The sequence below is a fragment of the Colletotrichum aenigma genome (genome assembly GCF_013390185.1).
Source record: "Colletotrichum aenigma strain Cg56 chromosome Unknown KSG_Cg56_contig06, whole genome shotgun sequence".
Classification (NCBI taxonomy): Eukaryota; Fungi; Ascomycota; class Sordariomycetes; order Glomerellales; family Glomerellaceae; genus Colletotrichum; species Colletotrichum aenigma.
The window spans coordinates 2,766,210-2,791,362 of record NW_023500912.1 but is presented as its reverse complement, the minus strand read 5'-3'; the positions used below and the strand labels follow the sequence as shown (position 1 = coordinate 2,791,362).

At 54.8% G+C, this 25,153-nt stretch overlaps 4 protein-coding genes across 4 annotated transcripts; 2 read left to right on the top strand and 2 right to left on the bottom strand.

The window, feature by feature from the left end:
* Positions 1-2,107: 2,107 nt before the first annotated feature.
* pst1 (Paired amphipathic helix protein pst1) lies at positions 2,108-8,619 on the top strand (the record flags this gene model as incomplete). The annotated part of the gene is made up of 8 exons (XM_037325037.1): positions 2,108-2,521; positions 2,575-2,634; positions 3,521-4,201; positions 4,605-4,705; positions 4,756-5,338; positions 5,428-6,273; positions 6,324-8,024; positions 8,074-8,619. 8 exons carry the CDS (start codon positions 2,108-2,110, stop codon positions 8,617-8,619), a joined length of 4,932 nt encoding a protein of 1,643 aa, XP_037177255.1.
* Positions 8,620-9,760: 1,141 nt separating this feature from the next.
* PACTA (Acetyl-CoA acetyltransferase IA) lies at positions 9,761-11,185 on the bottom strand (the record flags this gene model as incomplete). The annotated part of the gene is made up of 4 exons (XM_037325036.1): positions 9,761-10,772; positions 10,846-10,921; positions 10,991-11,040; positions 11,121-11,185. The coding sequence occupies 4 exons, from the start codon at positions 11,183-11,185 to the stop codon at positions 9,761-9,763; spliced, it is 1,203 nt and encodes a 400-aa protein (XP_037176660.1).
* A 550-nt stretch (positions 11,186-11,735) lies between these two features.
* On the top strand, positions 11,736-15,220 carry cwf10 (Pre-mRNA-splicing factor cwf10; the record flags this gene model as incomplete). Its single annotated transcript, XM_037325035.1, has 5 exons — positions 11,736-11,755; positions 11,812-11,942; positions 11,994-14,137; positions 14,201-14,288; positions 14,658-15,220. The coding sequence occupies 5 exons, from the start codon at positions 11,736-11,738 to the stop codon at positions 15,218-15,220; spliced, it is 2,946 nt and encodes a 981-aa protein (XP_037176286.1).
* A 7,651-nt stretch (positions 15,221-22,871) lies between these two features.
* CGCA056_v009787 (MIP18 family protein) lies at positions 22,872-23,917 on the bottom strand (the record flags this gene model as incomplete). Its single annotated transcript, XM_037325034.1, has 2 exons — positions 22,872-23,251; positions 23,680-23,917. 2 exons carry the CDS (start codon positions 23,915-23,917, stop codon positions 22,872-22,874), a joined length of 618 nt encoding a protein of 205 aa, XP_037176652.1.
* Between the last annotated feature and the right edge of the window lie 1,236 nt (positions 23,918-25,153).

Genomic DNA, 25,153 nt, shown 5'->3' with positions numbered 1-25,153 from the left:
TGAGGCGTGCCGTTGAGCTTTAGGTTAGCTCTGACGGGCCACCCGACTTTCACAAGGCAATTGAGACCACGTTGGCGTGGAAGGCCGCGAAGAATTTTTTTTTTTTTTTTTGACAGTTTCAGGCTCTTCCATTCTGACATGTGAAGGTTGTCGGTCACGGTCATGCTCGTGGTCACGCTGACGCTCATGCTTTATCCCAAGCGGAGGCGAAAGCCGCTGCGCTGTCTGTGTATGCGTCCCAAGGTTCCCAATTACCGGAGGCATCCCGTCACGCCGTCACCTCTTACAGCGAGCACAGGCTTCCTGTCCCCACCGCCATGGCTCCCGTCACGCCAAAAGGCCAACCAAATGTCATGCCTAGTGTCAAAAACGATGCAGAAGAACCCCCGTCTTTGCGGTGAACAGGTGAATCTTGATAGTCTTCAACGCCACCGCCCATTGGAGACGGGACAGTTTCCCAAACCCTTCTCTCCAGCCTCCTTGCAGACGCGATCTAAACAATGCACCAACACTAGAGGCATTGCGGCTGCATCGAGCACCTATTTGCCCCCTCTCTTCACGGGCTACAGACACACTAAGGTAGTCTCACCCACACAAGCCTCTTCCCCCACACATTCTCCCAAGTGCATCAGGTCAGATGATGCCGGTCCGGAACTTTTAGCACCTGACCGAGGATCTTCCACTCCCACTGGCACTTTCCCCAGCTCGGCCAGCCTGTCACCTGCATTGCCGTCCCCTCTTTTCGGCTCAGCCTGGCTGCCGGGCGACCACTCAGTCTTCCAGCTTGTCCTCCACACTTGTGAAGGACGAGTTCTCTCCGCCTCTGCTCCGTGCCTCCCACGTAAGGTACTACCCTTTCCCCCCTCCGTTCTGGGGCATATTTGGGGGGCATTTGGGGGCTGGAGTTGGAGTAGGTACTTCGAGGCAGGCAGGTACGGATAGCCGTGCAGCGCTGGACAGCCCAGGACAGAGACGGAGCAGAAGCACTTGCATGTGACAAAAGAGCTCGGGACAGACGTGCGGGCGGAACAGACATGGTCAGATGCTGCTCCTTCACGTCGCCGACAATACAACATCCGACTTGCCACCTGTTCATTCGTTTCATTCGTCTCTTTCATGAATCATGGATTTAATAAACGGTGCTGGAGGTTCGGGCTCCATTGCGCTATTCAAGAGCCAGTGGCTATCAATTTGATGGTCAGCGGTTCTTAGACTTTTGCAATGCGAATTGCTGGTTGGTACTGCTGCGTCTGTTGCTGAAAGCCCTTGCTTTCCTGTTCGAATGTAGCAATAAATCCCGACCTCTTCCCGTCGCGCATCTTCACCTTCTCCGGCCGGCCTGGCAAACCGCAACCTGGCAGTGCCCGCACATGTGGAGATCAAAATCGAACGAGCCGTCTCCGCAATCGCTGCTCCTGCGAGACAAAAGGCTCCGAAGCCCTGCTTCACATCGTGAGACAATGTCGTCGTGCTCGGTGAATCTCGGCGACTTCACTCACTTTCCGCTGAGGAAGGAAATGAGGTTCTCGTCAGACGCAGAAACGCCGGTCCAGGCTCGGAATCTATGCGATTTGTACTGAAATGCTATTTTCGCATTTTTAGATGTGTCGCGCAGTCTACGTTACTGTTTGCCCCCCCCCCCCCCCCCCCCCCCCCCCAACGTCGCAGGCGCAACAGCAGGCGGAAGGCACTGAACACAGCAGATTAGGTGATGTCATGAGACATGCAGCCAATCAAGACCTGCAGATTTCCAAAATTCTGGTCCCGTGGAGAATCCAGCCGCCGCATCATCCTGCGTAAGGAGCCGCCGCCAAGCACCTTTCCAGACTGCGTTGCAGTGACGTGCACCACCAGAGGCTCAAACCAGTTTTGCTGCCAGTGCACTTGCCTCCGTGAGAACCGCTTGGGACATTCCTTTTTCTGATCTGACCATTAGATATCCGGCCCTGAAAGCATCATGAAACGGTCAACCACCCTTCTTGTTCTCCTATCATGTTCCGTAGCCACGGCGCAGTTGATGACCTTGCCCGTTGAACGCTCCGGTCCGTACGCTCCCCGCATTCTCCGTCAGAAGCCGCTCGCCCCCGTGAACCCTATCGGCCCAGCCATGCCGCCCTCAGACCCCTCCGACTCCCAGCCGCCTCCGGCACAGGACGGCGTCAGGCTCTCCGATGTGATGGGCCGCGACAGGAGCATCAACGTCTTCGCCAGCTTCACTCGCGACATTGAATCAGCTTCTCGCAGGTTAGACGACCAGACTCAGAACACAACGGTGCTTGCGCCGCTTAACTCCGCCGTCGAGAACTTGCCGCGGAAGCCCTGGGAAGACCCCAAGGAGTACCAGCACTTTGGCGAAAGCGCCTATGAGGGTGGTGATGGGCAAGAGAGAGCGCAGAGAAACATTCGCAGATTTGTTGAGGCGCACATGGTCACCGTCAGCCCATGGCCCGAAAACCACAAGGCCAAGGCGATAGGTGATGATAGAGATATCTGGTGGGAGAGCAAGGACGGCACCAAATTTGTGAGTTCCCTGTTTCACTGCTTGTTTTGCGCAATTACTGAGTGTACCCTCAGATCCAGCCTGGCAACATCGAGGTTGTCAACGTCGCAAGCGCCGTCGCTAATGGTGAAGTGGTAAGTTTTCCAATTTGCCAGCAAGCCAACCTAGGCGCTCCGGATCACAAGACTGATTGGTGCGCAGTGGATCATCAAGGAAGTCCGCAACTATGTCTGAGGAATGCGCGACGTGAGCTGGCAGGTCCAGGTATGAGTAGGACGACTGATGAGAGAATGATTGGATACCCGCAGTCTACAAATCAATGGAATATTTATATCATGTGCTTCTTTGCGCGCCGAGGTGCGGGAGACAATGAGGCGGACGTCGCCGGTGCAAACACGACGAAATGTGAGCGATGCATCTCCAAGGGCTCAAGCCACGGGCAAGCTGGTGGAGCACGCATCTTCAGGGAACCAGAGCATACGTTTATCGTTACACGGCATAGAGTGAGGCTGTCGTCATGGCATTTTACGTCACAACCAAGCAAATCGGAAGCATCGCGTATCCGCGGCAAAAAACGGGAACATCAGATGAAATCGCTACTGCTCCAAATCCGGTTAGCGGGTCACAGAGCTTGTTGATAAGATTCTTATCTCCACGTGATACGGCAAAAGCCGCACCCGGGCAGGCTCTCTCATTCCAATCAACCAGGAAGGGGTTTGAGCAAGGTGCAAGCTCATCACGAATTTTCCAAGCGTGACGTTATTCCTGATCTTCATTCCCGCCTCCCGAGACCCATCCCCCTGATCCTCATGTAGACAGAGAATTAGCTACAGTATCATCAGTCTGTAAGTCTCGCTCGACCAGTGCGCAATCCTCCTCCCCTAAGCTCCCGGGCGACGCAGCAAAGCTTGCGCGGTTGACGATCCAGCCCCCCCCTCTTGGGACGCTTGCGCCAACTTCCACAGCCCCTCCTGTCTCGCTATCCTCCCGCATTCGCGTCGCTAACTTTTGCATTCTCAGAAGACGATCGATCTCAGGATGATGAGCGGGAAACCCGCCGGAGAGGGCGTTCTTGATCCCATGGAGGAGAACCGTCGCCTGATGGCCATGGAGGCCGAAAGGATGGAACGACGCGACAAGGAGCGACGTGAACAAGAGCGACACGAACAGGAACAAGCCGAAAGACGACTTCGCGAGGGCTATCCTGCCGGACCTCCCCATCACAGCAATGCCGGCTCGATCCCAATACACCAGCCCGTCGCATCACGCGCCATGGGCGCAATCCACAGCCCTGGCGGTCTGCTGGCAAACCACGGCTCAGGCTCCTCCGGTCCTCCTATGCCCCTCGGCGCCCCAGCCGGTCCCGGCGCAAATTTCGGCGGCCCCCTTCAGCCCGACAACAACAGGCCGCCGCAACACGGTGGCCCGAACAACCCGAATGCCCAGCATCAGATGTTCGCCCCCATCCCACACACGACCGGGCCCCCGAGCAACTCTCTGGGGGCCGCCAACGGAGGCCCCCCTGTCTTCGGCGGACCGCTCCAACAACGCGAAGGCCAACCACCGATGCAACAAGGTCCCTTTGGCGGCGGCGGCGGCGGTAACAGTAGCAGCGCCGGCGCTGGCGCTGCTGGAGGCCAAGGCCAGATGCAGCAGCAAGGCCAGGGCGGCATTGCCCATGGCCAGCAGCCAATTTTGAACGTAAGTCTAAATTTGCTTTATGAATTTCGCTCAACCAGAAGACACCATTTGTTGGCGCGCCTGCTACCTGTGGCTTGACCATCCAAAGTGGAAACCAGTGTGGGCTGGTGCGCCGATACGGCGCAGGTCAGGCAGGATGCATGGCCGCCCCGCGTGCACATTCCCGTTGTCGCCCAGGGTCTCGCGCCTCGCCTCGCCTCGTATTCCGCCTTTGTCTTTCGCGTGTACACTTCATCCGATTGTAATCACTTCTGTCGCTTCATTATCTCATCTCCCTTCGTAATCCAACAATCGAATGCATCCTCCGCGATGGCGATGGGAGAGCACGGCATGGTTCAAGTAACGCTTGGATTTCGGCCTGTAGGGGTTGCGACTAAGATCATGCGCTGACGATGTCTGACAGGATGCCTTGACGTATCTGGACCAGGTCAAGGTGCAGTTCCACGATCAGCCGGATGTCTACAATCGATTCCTTGATATCATGAAAGACTTCAAGAGTCAGGCGTACGTGTAATGAAGATCTTCCTTTACCGTGGCATCACTGACGATAGTAGCATTGATACTCCCGGTGTCATCAATCGTGTCTCGGAGCTTTTCGCCGGCCATCCCAATCTAATCCAGGGCTTCAACACATTCCTGCCGCCCGGTTACCGAATCGAATGCGGCGCTGGTAACGATCCGAATACCATCAGAGTAACGACACCGATGGGTACGACGGTTCAATCGATCGCTGGCCGGGGCGCGCAGGTCGATGGCGGACACGCGCATCCTGGAGGCGCTTCGCAATCGCTCTTTCCCCAGCGCGGCCCCAATTGGCAGCAACAACAGCAGCAGCCTCAGCACAGTATCGAGAGTCCCGAGGCCAACTTCAGCACGCCTGTCCAGAACGGCCCTGGTGGTTTTGGCCAGCAGGCTCAGAATCTGGCTGCTGCCTTTGAGGCTCAGGGTGCTCAGCAGCGTGGCCCTCAAGCTCAAGGTGCGCACCCTGCCAACTCTCAACAGCCGCCTCGCAACGCGCATACCCCTACTCCGGTCACCGGACCCGCAAACGTCAACGGCAACGCAAGCCAGCAGCAACAACAGCAGGCAAACCTTGAACGCCGCGGTCCTGTCGAGTTCAACCACGCGATTAGCTACGTGAACAAAATAAAGGCAAGTTTACCTGCAAAATCCACCCACCACCGCCGCGTCGAATTCTGAGACCTCGCGCGCTAACCACGCTGCAGAATCGCTTCCAGGACAAGCCAGAAATTTACAAACAATTCCTCGAGATCCTTCAAACCTACCAACGCGAACAGAAGCCTATTCAGGACGTGTACGCTCAAGTTACTACTTTGTTCCACACCGCACCGGACCTGCTGGAAGATTTCAAGCAGTTTTTGCCCGAGTCCGCCGGCCAAGCGAAGGGTACACCTGGCCGTCCAGGAGAGGAACAACCGCCTGGTCCTGGTCCGAACCAAACTCCGCAGCCCATGGGTGCACAAAAGATGCCCCCGTTGGGCAGCTTCGCACCCCCGAGTGCTTCCAAGGAGAATAACAAGAAGCGCCCAAGACCCGACAAGCAGACGCCTGTTCCCGCGCCTGCCGTCTCCGAAGTGCCACCCCCAGTGATGCGAGCCGCACCCGGCGCAGCTCCCCCAACCAGCGCGAACAACAAGCGAGCGAAGCTTGCACACAATAAGGCTCTGACTGCTGATGCGCCAGCGGTCGAGCCGACGTTGACGCCGATCCTACCTGAGCCTCTCGGACCGCCTACGGCTACCACGTCGAACTCAGACGAGATCGCCTTCTTTGAGAAGGTGAAGAAGTATCTTGGCAATAAGACAGCTTTCAACGAGTTCCTCAAAGTCTGCAACTTGTTCAGCCAATCCATCATCGATCGCAACACGGTCTTCCACAAGGGCAGTGTCTTCTTTGCTGCCAACCCTGAACTTATGGGATTCTGGAAGGCTTTCCTGAAGTATGAGCCGCATGATGAGGTCGTCGACAACCGCCCTGCCCCGCCGAGCGGCAAGGTTTCCTTGAGCAACTGCCGCGGCTACGGTCCTAGCTACCGTCTCCTGCCAAAGCGGGTATGTGTCAAATTTAAAAAGAACCTGCGCCTGTGCTGACTCTTGAATAGGAACGACTCAAACCCTGCAGCGGTCGCGACGAACTCTGCAACTCCGTCTTGAACGACGATTGGGCTTCTCACCCTACGTGGGCCTCCGAGGACTCAGGATTCGTTGCCCACCGCAAGAACGGATTTGAAGAAGGCCTTCACCGTATCGAGGAAGAACGTCACGATTACGACTTCAACATTGAGGCGAATTTGAAATGCATCCAGCTCTTGGAGCCTGTTGCTCAGCAAATCAGCGTCATGTCGCCAGTTGAGCGTGAGCATTTCCAGATGCCGCAGGCGTTGGCCGGCCACAGTACGTCTGTGTTCAAGCGCGTCTGCAAAAAGATCTACGGTGATAAGGGTCCTGAGGTCGTCAACGATTTGTTCTCGAACCCGCTCAATGTGGTTCCGATAGTTTTGACTCGCATGAAGCAAAAGGATGAGGAGTGGCGCTTCTCGCAGCGTGAGTGGGAGAAGGTGTGGCACGCGCAAGTTGAGAACATGCATCTCAAGAGTCTTGACCACATGGGTATCTTGGTGAAGCAAAATGACAAGAGAAATCTGTCTGCCAAGCATCTCGTCGACGTCATCAAGACGAAGGCTGAAGAGCAGAAACGTCAGCGCAGCCTGAAGGGCAAGGCCCCACGCCACCAGCTCGTCTGGGATTTCTCAGACAAGAAGGTTGTCATCGAGCTTCTCCGTCTGATGATGCTCTACACCGTCAGCAGCGGCCAGCACAGCGTGCCCGAAAAGGAACGCATCACGGAATTCTTTGAGACCTTTATCCCCGCCTTCTTCGATATTCCTGAAGAGGAAATCGAGGGACGCCTACCCAGACTGCAGGATGTCTCGGAAGAGGATGATAACGAAGAGTCTGTCCCGGCGGAGTTGACCAACGGCCGCAGCCGCCGTACCGGTAGAAGGGGTGACTTGCTTCGTGGCGTTCTGGATCCTGGACGTAATGGCTCCAAGCCTCGCGGGCAGAAGGAGGGAAGTGCGGCATCTGGTAGCAAGGAAACTACTCCTGAAGTTGGTTCTGCCAACGAAGAAGAGATGCCCGATGCACCCGAAGAGGGTGCTGGACCGGAAGTGTCCAATGAGCGCTGGATGCCCATCGTTCCTCAGCCAATCGTCACCACAGGCGACGATACTCTGTTGACTGCGGACGGCGAGTTGAAGGCAGATGGCTTCTTTTCCAGGCCATGGTACAACTTCTTCTGCAACCAAACCATCTTCGTCTTCTTCAACGTCTTTCAGACTGTTTACACCAGGCTGAGAGACGTGAAGGAGAGCAAAGAAAGCGTCATCGAGGAGATCAATCGCCAAAGCCGGCCGCGTCCTGCCAAGGACATTGGGTTGGCAGATAACACCCTGAACTACTTTAGTCCTCAGGATGATGCTTCAACGTTTTGGCCAAAGACTCTCGACCTAGTGGAGGAGTACATTGCCGGCGACATTGACGAGGTCAAGTACCAGGATGTACTGCGCCACTACTACCTCAAGAGCGGGTGGAAGCTTTACACCATTCAGGACCTCTTGAAGACTCTCTGCCGTCTAGCCTTGACCTGCAGTAGCACTGACGCCAAGGAGAAGACACCGGATTTGATCCAGCAATATCTTCACAGCCGCGAGAAGGACGAGACCAACTACCAGGCCGAAATCGCCGCCAGGAAGTATGCGGAGAAATGCGTCAAGGATGGAGAGATGTTTGTCATTTGCTGGGTAAGTCTGATTCAACAACGGGTTTCATCGCCATCTAACCAAAATTTAGTTCCCGCAAAAGACTGAGGCGACTGTTCGCTGGCTTCAACGTGAAGACACGACATTCTACATGGACGAGATGAAGGCAAAAGACCGCTGGCAATATTACATTTCGTCCTTCATCCAAGTCGAGCCGACCGAAGGTGTGCCTCGCCACAAGCTTCAGAAGGCTGTCCTGGCCAGGAACTTGCCAGCCAGCGACGAGAAGTTCGATGAAAGCCAGATCCCCAAGCCGATTTCGTATGATGAGGACCTTTCTATCAGCATCTGCCTCAACACGAGCAAGATGGTCTGGAAGGCAGGTACGTCTGAGTACTTTGTCTATGACAACATTCCCAAGGAGAAGGAAGCTCGGGAGCGCCATCTCGAGAGACTCAAGAACGCAAGCAACAAGCGCGACACCAAACTTCGTGAGAAGTTTGTCTTTAACAGCCCGTGGATGAAGGGCATGAGCCAGGCGGACGTGCAGAAGTCCAATGAGGGCTGGTCAAAGTGGCTTAAGGAGGGCGTTCTCCCGTCTTCTGAGGCTGGCGACGCCATGGACACTGCGGATTGAAACAACTCTGCAAACGCTCGGCCACGTGCGGATTCCGGGAGGACAGATGTGTCTTGTGGGAAAGGAAGGGGACTGGGTGAAGAATGCATTTCACAATTACGAAGATACCAGGCGGCATAGCGGTGCTGGATGGCTGGCTGCCATGTTACCCAGGGCTCACATGGATTTATCTTTAAATAACCCTCATCCCGCCTAATTCTTTTTGGCCGGGGGGTTTTGGCATGGCGTGGGATTGGGTCATTGGCGTTTTACTTCATTTCTTCGTTTTTCTGTTTGTACCGCGCCTTGAGGTGATGGGTAGGGAGAGAGGGAGAGCAAGAAAAAAAGGAGGCGGTCTTCTCAGCTGGAGGGATACTTAGTTGTCTTTCAGTTCTTTTTCTTTTTCCTTTCCTTCACTACTCCCTCGATGTACAATAGTTACCATAGTTGCACAAAAGAGTTATGCATACGACGGACACTGCGAATCCTCCCGCGGCAAGAGATTAGTGATCCCCATGAGATGAGTGATCCTTGGACGTGTGGTCCACCTCGGCCGATGTCGCGACACCAAATAAGGTCTCATCGCTCGGTTTGGATCCGTTGCCTCCCCCCTCCACCCCACGAACTTGATTATCGAAAAAATCTGATAACTCGAGCAGCACTGCCACGCATGTCAGGATGCGACGCAGGTGGAGTATCACGACAGGAACTAGCCGCAGAAAAAAGGTGCAGATCACGGAAGATGGGAAGCTTTTGGGAAAAGATGCAGTCGTCTGATTCGTGATATTAGGTAAAAAAATCTGCAACGAGGTGGCCCGATGCGTTATATCTAAAACGCTGGTATACTGAAACTTTTTTTTTGCCGCGAGGATGATACGGGAACCAAATGTGACCATCTTCCTTCTTTTTTGGTGCGTCAAATAATCTGCAGAAACGGGCCGGGGGAGTCATGGCCGGCGGCGCGGCGCGCGCAAGTTGCGGCACCTGTGCTTGATGGAGGGGTCGTGGCCTGGTTTTTTTTTTCTTCAGCTCAGGAAAGCCCCGCCATGCAGCCAGTCCCCACGTTCTCCGAGTGAATTCAAGGTCCTCTCTAGTGAATTACAGACCCGCACCAGCTCGGAGCTCCGAGAACGTTTGCAGTTTAGCATGTGCTTTGCGCAGCTTATTGCAGGTTCTCGATGACAATGGCAGAGGCGCCGCCGCCGCCGTTGCAGATACCGGCAACACCAATCTTGGCCTTCTTCTCGCGGAGAACGGTGGTGAGGGTGGTGACGATGCGGGCACCGGAGCAGCCCAGAGGGTGACCAATGGCGACGGAGCCACCGAAGACGTTGACGGTCTCAGGGTCGAGGTTCAGGAGCTTGATGTTGGCGAGGGCGACAACGGAGAAGGCCTCGTTGATCTCGTAAAAGTTAACGTCCTTCTCGGTGAGGCCGGCGTGCTTGATGGCCTTGGGAATGGCCAGCGCGGGGGCGATGGTGAAGCGCTCCGGCTCGCGGGCGGCGTCGGCCCAGCCGCGAATCTTGGCGATAGGAGTGACGCCGAGCTCCTTAACCTTGGCCTCGGACATGAGGACGACGGCGGCGGCGCCGTCGTTGAGGGGGGCAGCGTTGGGGGCCGTGACGGTACCGCCGTTGGGAATGAAGGCGGGGCGCATGGCCTTAAGCTTGGCCTCGTTGAGGTTCTTGACCTCGTCATCACGGTCAACGGTGATGGCGGGCTTGCCGCGGCCACCAGAGACCTCGACGGGGGCAATCTCCTTGGAGAAGATGCCTGCCTCGGTAGCGGCCTGGGCCTTCTTGTAGGTGTTGATGGCGTACTCGTCCTGCTGCTCGCGGGTGATGTCGTGGTCCTTTGCGCAAAGCTCAGCAGCCATGCCCATGTGCTCCTTCTTGCCGTAGGCGTCGGTCAGACCGTCCTGGAGGACACCGTCGACGAGGGTCTGGTTGCCGTACTTCGCACCGTTGCGGAGGACAGGGAGGTAGTGGGGGGTGTTGGTCATGGACTCAGTGCCACCGGCGACGACGATGTCAGCGGTGCCGGTGAGGATGGTCTGGGCGCCGAGAATGATGGCCTTCATGCCGGAGGCGCAGACCTTGTTGACGGTCGTGGCGGCGACTCCCTGAGAGAGGCCGGCTCCGAGAGCACATTGGCGGGCGGGGGCCTGTCCGAGGCTAGATAGCGATGGGTGGTCAACATCTCGTTTGTTTTTGCAGCTTTGCAGCTTATCCGTGATATCAGACATACTTGGCGGACAGGACATTGCCGTAGATGACCTCCTCGACATCCTCGGGCTTGATCTGGGGAACACGCTCGACGGCGGCTATTGACGAGGGGTTAGCGGTGGACTGCCCCGCGCTTGCTCCGGACCGTTGATAAGACATTTACATACCCTTGATGGCGTGGGAACCCAGTTGCGTGGCGCTCAGGCTAGACAGAGAGCTGTCCAAGGCAAAACGTTAGCTTCTCGATCCAGGCGGTGAACATTTCTTCTTCTCCGACGGAGTAGGGTCCAGACTTACCCAAGGAACGAACCGACGGGGGTTCTGGCGGCAGAAACAATGTAAACGGGGGGAAGGTTGGCCATTGTGAATGTCGTGCAAGTGAGACTCGAGGTGGTTGTAGAATAGAAGATTGTGTCGAGGACAGAGCCGGGGGACCGTCTTGTTTATGTGTGACCTGGAGAGAGCAAGCGAACAAATTGAAGCAAACAATTTTGTTGGGCGGCAGGTCACTTATTAGGAAGACGTGCTTCTAATCATCCACCCCTCCCACCGCCGCCTTTTCTGATGTTTGGTGGGGTTGCTCCGACCGGACCCTAGCACAGCTGGGACGTTGCGGTGTCCCGTCCGGGTCCCTGTGGCGCAGTAGCTATCAGGAAGCACTGACCCCCTGCCGGTCCTAGTGTACCTGCTTCCCTAGCGCGAGAAGCGAAGCCAGGGAGTAAGCATATCGCAGCAGTGTTCCAGCCTCGCAGCCACACGTGTGCACTAGCCACACCGCAGCCTTGCAAGAAAGTTTGTGAGGCCAGGGTCATTCTAGGCGCGACTCTGCGACTGCGACCGCGACTGGGTCGAGATTTATCGTCATTAGACAAACCGCAACGACCAACTCCACCCGAGCATTTAGACGCCACAATGGACGACCTATACGATGAGTATGTCTTTTCCCCTTCACTTCGACTTTGGCATGAGACTAACTTTTCCTGCACAGGTTCGGTAACTTCATCGGCGAGGATGTCGGTTCTGAAGAGGCGTCTGAAAGGGGCGTGGATGCGGACTACTATGGAGACGATGCGAGCGAGGCACCTGCGCCTACGGGCCAGGAGCTGATGGAGATCGATGGTATTTACTCTGCATTGTTCTCCAGTGAAGTTGATGCTGACATGATGACAGACGACGGCCCGTCGAATGCGATCATCCTGCACGAAGACAAACAGTACTATCCCACGGCGCAACAAGTATACGGAGACGAGGTCGAAGTTCTAGTTAGGGAGGAGGACGAGCAGCTTCTTACGCAGCCCATCATTGCTCCTGTCGAGCAGAAGAAGTTCAACATCGAGGAGACCGATCTGCCACCCGTTTTCTTCGAGCGCAGCTTCATGACCGACCTGATGAACTTCCCCGATCAAATACGAAATGTGGCGCTGGCAGGACATCTCCATCACGGCAAGACAGCGTTCATGGACATGCTGGTCCTCGAAACCCATGACATTACCGACAGACTGGAGCGCCGCGTTGGCAAGAACCGAGACGAGCAGCTTCGATACACCGACGTCCACGTAGTCGAGAGGGAGAGAGGAGTTTCGATCAAAGCGGCGCCCATGAGCCTGGTGCTCCAAAGCACAAAGGGCAAGTCGCATCTGGTCAATATTCTTGATACGCCGGGCCACGTTAACTTCGTCGACGAGGTGGCGGCCAGCTTGCGATTGGCGGATGGTGTCTGCTTGGTCGTTGATGTGGTGGAAGGCGTTCAGGTCAACACAGAGCAGATCATCAAGCACGCGGTTTTGGAAGATATTCCGCTCACGCTCATCATCAACAAGATGGATCGCCTCGTTCTTGAGCTGAAGCTGCCCCCTAAGGACGCGTACTTCAAGCTCAAGCATGTCATCGAGGAGGTCAACACAGTCATCGAGAACACGATCCCGGGCAAAGGCGAGACGAAACGGATCAGTCCTGAGAAAGGAAATGTTCTTTTCGCTTGTACCGACATGGGCTGGTGCTTCACTCTGCAGTCATTCTCGAAGATGTACACCGACACTTACGGCGGTATCAACACCGAGGATTTCGCGAAGAGGTTATGGGGAGACATCTACTTCAACCCTGAGAAGCGCAACTTCACGAGGAAACCGACAGAGACTCACTCAAGCCGTTCGTTCGTCAAGTTCGTTCTGGAACCGATTTACAAGATCTTCACCCATACCATCAGCGACACCCCTGAAGAGTTGAAGAGAGTATTGGGCACACTGGGCATCACTCTTAAGCCATCTCAATATAAGGCCGATGCCAAGGTCTTGTTGAAGCTGGTGTGCGAACAATTTTTCGGTCCTTCAACAGGCTTCGTCGACATGATTGTGCGACACGTCCCATCACCGCAAGAGGCTGCTGAGAGATACCTGGAGAAGTACTACACTGGACCACTGGACACTAAGGTTGCCGGGTCCATGAAGGCCTGCAACCAGGACGGGCCTCTTGTGATTCACGTCTCCAAGTTGTTCAGCACGGCAGATGCCAAGAGCTTCTACTCTTTCGGTCGTGTCTTGAGTGGTACGGCTCGCCCCGACACACAAGTCAGAGTCCTAGGGGAAGGCTACTCTACAGACGACGACGAAGATATGGCAATGGCAACGATATCAGATGTTTTCATCGGCGAATCAAGGTACAACATTCCCACGGATGGTGTGCCAGCAGGCAATTTTGTGCTGCTGAGTGGTGTCGACAACTCGATCGTCAAGACGGCGACGATCTTCCCCCCAAAGCTAGAGGACGACGAAGATGTGTACATCTTCAAACCCGTCACTCATTTCACAGAGTCGGTCCTGAAGGTAGCTGTTGAGCCCATCAACCCCTCAGAACTGCCAAAGATGCTGGACGGCCTTCGCAAAATTCAAAAGAGTTATCCATTGATCACTACCAAGGTCGAAGAGTCAGGAGAGCACATTGTCTTGGGTACGGGCGAGCTGTACATGGATTGTGTTTTGCACGACTTAAGACGTCTGTATGCCGATATGGAGATCAAGGTGTCCGACCCCGTCACCCGGTTCTGCGAGACGGTCGTAGAGCAGTCGGCGACAAAGTGCTATGCGATCACGCCGAACAAGAAGAACAAGATCACGATGGTCGCCGAGCAGCTTGACAAGGGCATCTCAGAGGACATTGAGTCCGGCAAGGTCAAGATTCGGGATCCAATCCGCAAGACGGCCAACTACTTCGAAGAAACTTACGGCTGGGACAAACTGGCGGCGAGAAGCATCTGGGCATTCGGTCCTGATGAGATGGGACCCAACATCCTTCAAGACGACACGTTGCCCTCCGAGGTAAGGCCCAGTGGCTTCCTTGACTGACCCCTTTGAAGGAACCAACAGGCTAACGAGCTGCAGGTCGACAAGAAGCTCCTGACTACGGTCAAGGAGACCATCCGCCAAGGATTCAGCTGGGCAACCAGAGAAGGCCCCCTGTGTGAAGAGCGTGAGTTCCCCCATTTCCTTGCCCCTGTTCTTCCTCGCCTCCTGTCTTCGTGTCGTCCTTCAATGCCCTCGCTAGGCGCCGTTATTGGTCCCCGACCAGGCGGAAATAGCTCCCGGGAGGGTCCAACACATGGAACTGGGGTTGGGGTTGGGTTCTAGGCATGGCTTGCATTAGCAGCAAAGGCCCATCACCTACCCCGACCTGTCAGAAGAAAACCTGCTTCTACGCACGAAACCCTTTTCCCACAACCATGCCTCTCTTTGGTTGACCGGGATGGGGGCACGGTCCTTAGCAGAAATTCTGTCCCCACATCAGACCACTTCCCAGCCTCTGCTTGCTCACCGGTACGCTAACTCAATATCGTGACAGCCATTCGAAATACAAAGTTCAGAATCACCGATGTGTCGTTGGCTTCGGAAGCCATCTTCAGGGGAGGCGGTCAGATCATCCCCACCTCCCGCCGAGCATGCTACTCCTCCTTCCTGATGGCCTCACCTAGACTAATGGAGCCTCTGTACTCCGTCTCTGTGACTGGACCTCAGGACTCGGCCACGGAGGTTTACACGACGCTGGCCAGACGCCGTGGCCACGTTCTTCAGGACGGCCCCGTGGCCGGCACGCCGCTTTACCGTGTCAACGGCCTCATTCCTGTCATCGACTCGTTCGGTTTCGAGACAGATCTGCGCATCAAGACGAAGGGCATGGCCATGGTGAGTCTGACATTCGACAGCTGGAGTATTGTGCCCGGTGATCCTCTTGACAAGGAGGTCATCATCCGGCCTCTACAGCCGGCTAGCGCGCAGGCTACGGCTAGGGACTTTGTGTTGAAGACCAGGAGGAGAAAGGGCCTGAGCGAAGACGTTAGCGTGGCCACCTTCCTCGAACCAGAGTTCTACAAGAGCCTCATCGAGAGCGAGATTCTTGGCGAATGAGGGGGCTAGGGGTTGAAGGAAAGATGTATGGTAGCCGCAGGCGGAGCTCGTCGTCAGCTGTGATGCCGAGCCATTCGAGAATGATGGAGTTGGCACGTGCATACGGACATGTGGTCTTGCGATCCTGCAAGTCGCCGTTTGGGGATGGAAGGATGGAGTGATGCCTCCCATGTACGAGGCATCTGGTGAGAATGTTTGTTAATAGATGAGCCGCCCATGAGACACTACGTGCTCGGGCCGTTGTATACCAAGAAAAAAACGGGGACGGTCTCCATCTTTCACGTCTACATGAGGCCATCAGATAGATACCTCGACGAGACTTCTCTCGGATTGCATGGCTCTGGTTGCGGTCACGGGCCATTTGGAGTTGAGAGGCAAATCGAGAAATGTCGTGCTGAAAACTGTAGCCTCCTCACGGAACCCAGGATCTGGCTGTTGTCGGGGAACTTGCGGGCGCCGGATCCCAATCTACTCCGCTTCGGCGACCCGACCCCGGATATGCCGTGAAAGGTGTGTGGCGCATTGCTCATCCCAGATTGAGTTGGTGGACGTGCTCGTGGACGCGCATGTACGGGGTGAACGAGGACTCCTCCAGACCCTCTTGGCGTCTAAAATCTCGTGTTTCTCTAACTGACTCGACTCATTAGTCAGTTTTGGCGAACCTCCCTCATGAATCGGCAAAAACCGAAGCCGGAGGAAGAAGTTGAAGCAAACATTTCTCTGACGGTGGAATTCCCAACCGTGCGTGACCACTCGATTGACACGAGAAGAACAAAAAGTAACTGCCCAGAGGCGGATTCGAACCGCCGTCAACACGGTATCGCTGAGTGACGGAGACCACAACGTATCATCCTAACCAACTAGACGATCTGGGCGAATTGGGAATGAACCGGAGAAGACCGGGTCCTTGCTTGGAAGTCGCACCCCGGCAAGGAACTCATGTAGCCCACCTAGCGTGCGGCTTGCAGGTGGCAGGTCCCGCTCTGATGGGGCAGCTGGCAAATGGCGTGGCTTGTGGCTGCCAGAGGAAAACTGCAATTCTATGAAATTTCCAAATGCTTCGTGCATCTGATGAGAAACATTTGATTGGTATTAGTGTGGTGTTGTGGGTTTCAATGGGTGCATCGTGAGATTCAGCGTGCGATGTTTTGATGGTATGTGGTGTAGATCGAGAGTTACGATCGCCCTTGGGCTTCAACTAACATTAACAGCTAGCTTAAACAGTGCTATCACTGCCAGTCAAGCTGCTAATAGCTTTTTTGTTTCAATTCCCAGAGAGAAGAAGCAACTTTTTCTAGGTTAGTCAGTTGCAAACGAAGACAATCACTCTACTGGCTATCATCACGTTTTCGGTATGTTCGTTCTATTCGCCCAACTCCATCGATGTCAGGTCCTCTTCCAACAACAAATATCCGAGAAACAACGCATCTTTTTTTCATTTCATCTCATTATTCCGAATGATATCGAGCGATGAAAGTTTACAAAACGTGTTCTTCGGGCGCAGCGGCACAGAGGCGGTAAAAGAAATGCGGTTTTCGTCATATCACAAAACATACTTATATTATTTTATGCCGTGTGCTCTTCCAAGTCCAGTTACTTCCTAATCATGTAGAAAATGCCCTCTGAACTCACTGTGATTCGGCATACGTTGAAAATGTGTTGTTACTGCTATGTCGCAAGCTACTGTCCTGCCCCAACTTGATGTCTTTGATAATGGCGCATAACAGATTCATGAGTCTCGTGTATTGCGGCGATGCCAAGCATATTTCTCTGAGGAAACAGTCACAGAGCTTACCCAAGCAAATTCAGAACTGTTGGGCCTCAAGCAGCTCGGTGCTAGGCAGCAGACATTAAAGTCAACTGCATCAACTTGGACGCCGTCAGGACCGGCACCAAGCAGACTAATGTGCCATGAAAGCAAATGAAGCCTTCCTCCTTAGAGTTTGCACGTAGTGACGCTGGCCGAACTCAACTTTTGCATGCATTGGCGTGGTCCCCTGGGTGTAAGTCAGGGAAAGCCATCGCCGTGTCTGAGAACGTTGATGGTTTGCTAGTCCATGTACGGAAGCACTCTCTCAGGGTCCTTGATGTTCTTCCGTAACAAGAATCCACCTGACCGAATCTCCCTAAGACGGAGCAAGCAGCCCATGTCAATGTAGAGAACCTCCCCAGCAAATTCCACCCGTGCAGCCGCCATTTCCGAACGTCAGAAGACAGCTCCAGGCTGAATCCTTCATGTTTTCTGTCCTGGCCTGATGTTTCGTGGGTAAGACGACTTGAGCCCCATCGCGGGAACAGGCGCTTCCGTAACCAGCCTCCTTCTTGGCTGATCGAACTATCGTGAAACAGCTCCATATATAGCCCCCAAACAACCCCCGAGTTAAACATTAGAGAAAAAAGCTCCGTGACATCTGTCTCCAAACGAGCCCCCTTTGGACGTTTTGCCCTTGGCAGTGGTCACACACGTAGCAGAGCTTCACGATACAGTCGATCAAGACCCAGTAGCTTGTTTGGAGTGGACGAAGGAAAAGGCCGCGGATTTACAAAGCGGATTTAGACGTCCCTGGCTCCATACCCCGGAAAATGATACCACCCAACGCTGCTGCCGCCTTCATTCACACGTTTGGGCACAGCTCGAAGGACTAAAAATGCTGTACGGCGTAGATCTTAGAATCGACGACGCATGTCAACAAAGCTCGAATTGTATTGGTACTCGGGGCTATCGGAACAAACATGGCACGCCAGAGGGTGATACAGCCCAGGTACGGAACTCATCTCTTGGCCATCAATTGGAGACCCCGACCACCACACCCAATTCCTCAACAAAGTCCAGAGGGAAACCCCCGCCCTACTCCAAATCTCATCGTCATGGCCGGCCGTACGGAGCGCCGATCACCAACCGGGGGGTGTTCGTCCCTTTCGTCTAGCCGTCGAACGAATTCCCTCCACTGACATTCCTCAAGTCCAAGAACCGCCTGCGCCTGCGGCAGCCCCCGGAACCCGGAAGGGGGGACCAGGACCTGGAGTAGCCTCCCCCCCACCGCCGTCGCCGTCGCAATCGGGCCGTCCATTGCGGAGTTTATTTCTTCCCCCCATCTTCTTTCTGGTGACCCTATCCCCCGGTTTATCTCTGCTGCAACTCACTCCCCTCCCCTCACCGTCAGCCAGGTCGCACAAGGCGAAGAAAAACCACACACCGTGACACCTCACTTTCACCTTGCCTGGTCTTGCCCCCCTCATCCACTCTTTGCCCCTCTCTGGCGAGTTACACCCCAGCACACCGACTTTACTCCAGATTCCACCCCTCTCTTTCCCTCTCTTCCTCTAACGCCGAAACAGTTGACTCTTTAGGCTAGAACTTGTTACAGTTCGTCTCGGGTGCCATCAACGGCAATCTTGAATTGGACAAAGATTGACATTGACAATTGGCGCTACAAACATCTCTGATCAACGGCGCCGTCTTCTAAACGAGAGCCGTCTGTTGGAGCGGCTGTATCTGACGGGGATCAACCCTCCAGCTCAGTGTACAACGCTACCTTGTCTTAAACCTTTCTGTCGCCTCCATATCTTCACTTCCTTGACCCTACCAACACCACCATGTCGAGATACATGCACGAGGAAAAAAAAACCCCACGCGAGAATACGGATACCGAACCAAAATTTTAAAAAAAGACAAGCCAAACTACACCCGGAAAACCTTCTGGTCCCTTCACCACACCCCCTTTTGCCCCTCAAAACCCCCCACTGACGTCGCCTTCTCGAGCTCAGACGGTCGATTCCGGTATCCATACTGGCAAAACATCGGGTCGGCAGATGTCGAAAAGCCCAGATCGTAGACTTCGAGAGAGCCCACTCTAAGCCACGCGAGCTCATCTAGCGCAGCCACCGTGAAGGTTTTTTTTCCTTTTGATAGGTGACATTTTTTTTTCTTTGGCGCGCTCGTCTCCAAGGGATCCTGTAGTAAACGCCGCGCGGGTAAAGTGTCAGAGGCGACGAGACAGACGCCAGCAGCCCACGTATTCCCCCCGCCCAGCTCTTTGCGAATCATGAATATCGCCACGCTGAGACCATCATGGAGGGTACAACGACACGTATTTGTTTGGCACTTCCATGTCGCGGAAAAAGTCTACCTTGCTGCATGTTGCTGCTACGCAGTACTATTTTACCTTTGCATATGAAGCAAAGCCATGAAGAGCGTTATGCGACGCCACAGTATTCGTCGTTGTCACTGCTTTGCCAAGTTGAAGTTGACGCCTTACTTGTCGTAAGCGCATAACTGCAGATGGTAGATCCGCATGGGACTTCCCCTGGAAACGGAACATGCGTGTGAACATGCGCGTAGTGTCGCGTGCCCTGCGCCCTGCCGCATTGGCAGCAGGCAGACAAAGATACATTAAAAAGAAACAAGATTAGAAAGAGGAAACGGGTGTGTCTCTTCCGCCACCCGACGTATATTGAAATCCGACGGTAGAGAGTCGTGGCCCTGGCGCGGCGGCAGTGACAACTTGACAGCGGTACTACCGCGGAATTATCATGGTTTACCGCGGTACCGTTTTGTAAAGCGGGATATCGCCCGGACAGTTCACCGAGACTCTGTTCTGCCAGCTTTCGTTGTATCCGTAGGTTGTGTCGATGAACGACCAAAAACCAGGGTTCGCCGCCAAGTCCTGCTAGACGACGCAGAGAGACAAGAACGAGACAGGGTTAAGGATGGATGATCGGCGGGCTCCGGCCGTCCGCTTGGGTGAGCTGCACTTTTGACAACTTGCATCCTTAGGTACGAATTGCGTGAGAGAGCGGCAGAGAGACACAAGACAACTGGACCGGTTCTGCGAAAGAAGCGTACCTTGCCTTGCGCTATCTTCAGCATCAAGAGTAGGGTAGTAGATGACGAAGAGCCATGTGGGCAAATCGCGCGGACCGGGTTTCCAAGACTCTCAGCCTTCCTTTAGAGGAAACTCGAAAGCAATCACGACAACACACAACGAAGGCTTTCCAACAACAACAGCAACACCTTGAACACACACCCACCAATCATTGCAGAATCAGAGACATGATGTGATATGCGACTTTGGCAAGGACTCGTCGCTGCAAGTCAACCTCCTTAAACCTACCTCGCCATGCATCGCAACCCTCCGTATCCCAAGATCCAGGCCCTTCCTCTTTGCAACGCCGCCGCCCTGGCCGCGACCCCAGATGGCCGGCCGCCCCCATATCCCCCACCACCACCAACAACGACAAGAAAGTACCGTATCATGCCTACCTACCTGCCGGCCCAGGGACCTGCCGTTTTGACGCCTCGAGAGAGGTTGTCTGGCCCCCCTTCGGCACATGCCAACCCACACCCCGTTGAACACGCATTTTTCGTTGGGAACTTCCTTCTTGAGCCTGACAGATGTCCTCATTGGGCGTAATCTTTGTCTCTTTCCGATTCAGGCTGTGTGGCTGAGCGCACATTCCCCGTCCATCGCCTTCGTCGCCGTCTCGCCGATAAAGAACGAGAGAACCCCATGCGACCTTCCAACGTCGGACGCTTGTCAGGTTATCGTCGCGATGCTGCAGCGCCTGGCGGGAGACGGGAGAGGAAGCGGCTCCCTGTGTTGAAGATGCATCCCGCCCGCCGCCTCTGGTACTCGTCGAATCTCGACGGGCATGCCGTGTGACGCAAGCTCAATATCGCCGAGTGGCCTTCATTGGACACGATCGATCGACGTTAGATGGTGTGTGTGTGGCCCGCGGCTTACTCCTGCTGGGCATGGCCCTGCAACCGCGCATCCAGACCTGTCGCTGTGGTGGAGGCGCAGCCACGGACTCGATGTTTGGCCAGAATGCATTCTCCCCTCCTTGATCGAACCTGTGACAGCGTGACGACGACGAGTGTCGCTAGCCATGACGAGCCCCCCAAAAGCGAACGAAAAGAGCAAATCCAACAAGACGGGAAGCCGTGGACGAAGACGATGAGAATAGGGAAAAGAGCTTGGGCCACGGAGGGCTCGGGAGTTGCAGATCGGACGGGGATTCTTCATTCGAACCCTAGGTATCTGACCTACCTTACCTACCCCGAGCTAAGAGGGACCTCCGTCCACCAATTGCCTCGTGGCCGGGTAAACCACGAAGCTGACCCAACAAACATAATACGTCCGTACGTGTGGTCCCCTTCTGTCTGTTCAAGGCACGGGAAACTTAGCTCGTCGTGCCGTGCGTGGATTCACTCACTCCTACACGGTAGATCTGCAAAACCAACCTGCGTACCCTTGGGCAACTTACAACTGCTGCACTATGTATTAGAGTTTTGCGCCGCCAGAAGGGGGGGCGTGAAGGAAGAAATCCAACAATTGCAGCGTTACCTACGGCCCGTGGGCTTGCTTGCGCTGCAGCAAAAGGATGTGGTTTGCTAGATGTAACGCTGCTGGTGGTTGGTTTCTCCCCATGCCGTTCTTCGATCTGACTTGCACCCAGCAGCAAAACACTTGCCTACCTACCTACCTTACCCCCTCGTGTGGTTGGGTTGGGTTGGGGGCAGGGGCGCGGCAGGAGCGAGAGGACATGGCCAGCGCCACAAATGTAACGCCATGCAAGTTTTTGGTGCAGGCGAAGTTGGACAGGACGGTCCATTGCCTTGGACGAAGCCCATCCATCTTATTGCAGATCCGCATACCGAGAAACGATTTCTCGTCGTCGTCCCCTGGCGGCAGCAGCAGTAGCAGCCAGCTAGTGCGGAATGTTTGCGGGATAAACTTCATTATCTCTTTGTTAAAAAGACCCTGAACCGGTAATCACGTCGGCTGTCGCGGTGGGCAGTTAGCGAGCCAGAGGGATGATACCTCTGGCTCGGCTATTGAATGCAATAATATGGCAGTTGATATAGATGGTGGTAAGCACAATGTTTCCAACCATGTCGGAGGGGCACGGGAACATGGGCGGTGTAAACATGTGCTAGCTGTTCGATAGGTACGACGTGTTATTGCTACTACCCATTCCGACAATTTGTGTGAACAGATTATCCCGCTCGGAAAGCCATCATATTGCTCATGACATAGTTCCTCTATTTTTTCCGTAACGGAAACGTAGTGTGGACCACCACGCAAACAGTCCGAGCACATTTTCGTGAAGAGCAGCAAGAAACCTCCCCCTCTTCCCGTCGTCCCAGCCCTACCCGGAAAACGGCCGCCGGGCTTGCGAGAGTCATGAACCGTTGGCCGATCCCGCCCAGACCCTGCGAGCTTTCGTCAGGTGGGGAGAAGGCTGCGCCGCCGCCGCCGCGGATGCGAGTCCCGTAAGCAAAAGGACCCTTTTTGTGCACCCGTCGGTGGATGACGGTACCTGCCGATCCCGCCTTGGGTATGTGAGTTGCCAATACTGGGCTGGGTGGGTGAGTGTCTTCTGGTTTTGCCATGGCAGAAAAATCGATATACTTAATAATCCCCCTGCCAAGGTGGCGATGCCTTGGTCAAGAAAAAAAAAGGTACAGAGCGTCGATCACACCTATTTAAAGACACGATTCCTAGTTTATTTCCGGCTGTCAAGCAAATGTCGATTGTGGATAAATTTGCCATTTTACCATCTCATGTTCAACCTAGACCCAGATGGCGATATGCAATCTGCAGGTCTGCGACGTTATACGCCGATAGCCGTGACGGATTCGCACCGATCATACGCAGGTTTCGAGCATCTTGTCCAGAACCCCCCTGAGGGTGTCGTTCTCCAGGGCGGCAGCGACGCGCTCCTTGTCGCTCAGCTGTTTGTTGACCTGGTCATCCTGGGCGTGGGCGTTCTCCTTGACCCTGACGTCGACGCGGTAATTGGGGGGGAGCGCTTGCTCCAGACGCACACGAACCCCCAAGCCAAGGACGGTGGCGAGAGAGCAGTGTGATACGGTGGGCGTCAAGTCGACCTTGACCTGCACCAGCGCATTGGGGTCTGACGGTCCTGAACAGGGAGGTGGGTTGATGTAGATGTCAGGAAGGTTGACGACCGCCAGCTGGCCCAGAGAGAGGGGGTGCTCTGGATCAGAGATGGTAGATATCAAGTCTATGAAACGTCAGTTGCGTGATCCCTACAGGGTCTGGTAAGTGTGGCAGGGGATTCGCGGCGGTTCGGCGTTAGGTCGAACTGGAGAGAGAAGAATGGGCATTCCTCGCCTTGCGAGGAGGCGGAAGCGAAACCCACAACGGTGAGCATCCTCGTCGACGCATCACGCAGCAACTGAGATCAATGCGACTATGCATCGCGATGGTAAAGAGGGGCCAACGGTCTCGTGGTATGGCATGGCCGCAGCGCGTGGCGCTTGCCTCGTCTACCCTCGTGTGGACCATGACTCCGAGTGGACTTGTCTGGAAGACTCGGCATGGTGCACCTTTCCAGTTTTCTGCTTTACGCAAGGAAACGATTGTATGAGACGCGGGTGACAGAACAATGAATAGGTAGAGGGAAAAAAAAGGGGGAAAGAGGCCTCTCACCGTAGATTTCCTGCTCATCGATGGGCTCCTCAGCAAAGTCGTCATTAACAACGTCCCTGTCGGGCCATAACGAGTCGTCATCGCAGAAAGGGCGTGACAGGTAGGCAGGTTTGGCCAGAATGACATCGTTATATTTGGCATCTGGGCCCTTCCTTGGCGCTATCCTCTTGGTCTGACGCGTCGGCATCTGAGCCGCGCTCAGGATGGTCGGGTTCGCATTGTCGAGATCTTTGTCCATGGTGGTCAAGATATGCGCAACTTTTTCCTCTTTCTCTTCCTGGTGATTCGTCTTTATGATGATGTCTCTCAAGACTTCCAGGGTTACGTCTTTGGACACCCCAGCAAGTGCAATCAGTGGCCCTGAAGATGCTTCTCCGCTTGATCTCGGTGCCGCTCTCCGGCTAGCACAAAAGTCCCAAAGAGGAGGCCGACAAGAAAGATTGCTGCTGCTGCTGGTGGTGGTACTTTGTCGATTCGAGATGCCCTCTCAAAGGCCCCCCCAGTCGCTCGGTTAAGGCGGGACGAGGCCGCGGGAGTGAATTGAGATTGAGATGGGTGGTGATGGCGTATTGCTCTGCTGCAGCTGGTCTCGCAATGTGTTCTTTTTTCGGAAACCACCCTCGTCACGGCTGGTGTATGTGTGGGTGTGCTTGTTTTTCCTGATGGTCTTCTGGTCGTTGGCGATGAGGCTGTGGATGGGCTTGTGGATGGCAAAGAAATTGAGCTGGCATGAGTGAATCAATATTTTTGGAGGTATTGCCCCAGGTGCCCCCGCCCAACGACGAGGATTAGATAAGCGACGTCGAGGGGTCGAGGGGTCGCCAGCCAAAAAGCAGTTGGCGCATGAATCACTAATCTTACAGTGATGGCAGAGCGCTGGAATATTGCCCCTCACTTGCCGGAATCGGACAGCTCATCCCCGCTTTTCAGAGTACCTTACCTGCTCTGTGTCGGGCCCCCGTGTCGTCAGCAGAGATCCACCGTTTAAAGGATTCTCGATGATCTTCCAATAAATCTAAAATAACCTCTTGGATACCGCGCAAAAAGGAGCATCGAACGATGCCCATTTCCGTCCATCCCGTGCCCTCCGACCCCTCCAAAATGCCACTTGGGGGTCGTTTTCTGCGGGTTATCGCCGCTTATGACCCTGGGCTGCCACTGCGTTCCTGAACATCCATGAATCGAATCCAAATCCACTCTCGTCTCGTCTCGCAACTGCGGATATGGATACGAAAAAAAAAAGACCAAACCCAACGTGTCCACGACAGCTTGAGGGTTTCCTTTTCTCCCCGTCCCTTCCCACACCCATGCAAACCGCTATTTCGCCCCCATGTTACCACACCTCCGCGCGACGGGGAGACTTCTTGGAAAGCTAAGATCATCTCACGGCGCCTTGCCCATTCGTGGTCGTGGTAGCAGTAGCGTAAGGCTGACGGGACCCTTGACTGGAGAAAAAGGAGCAGCCTGTGCAAGC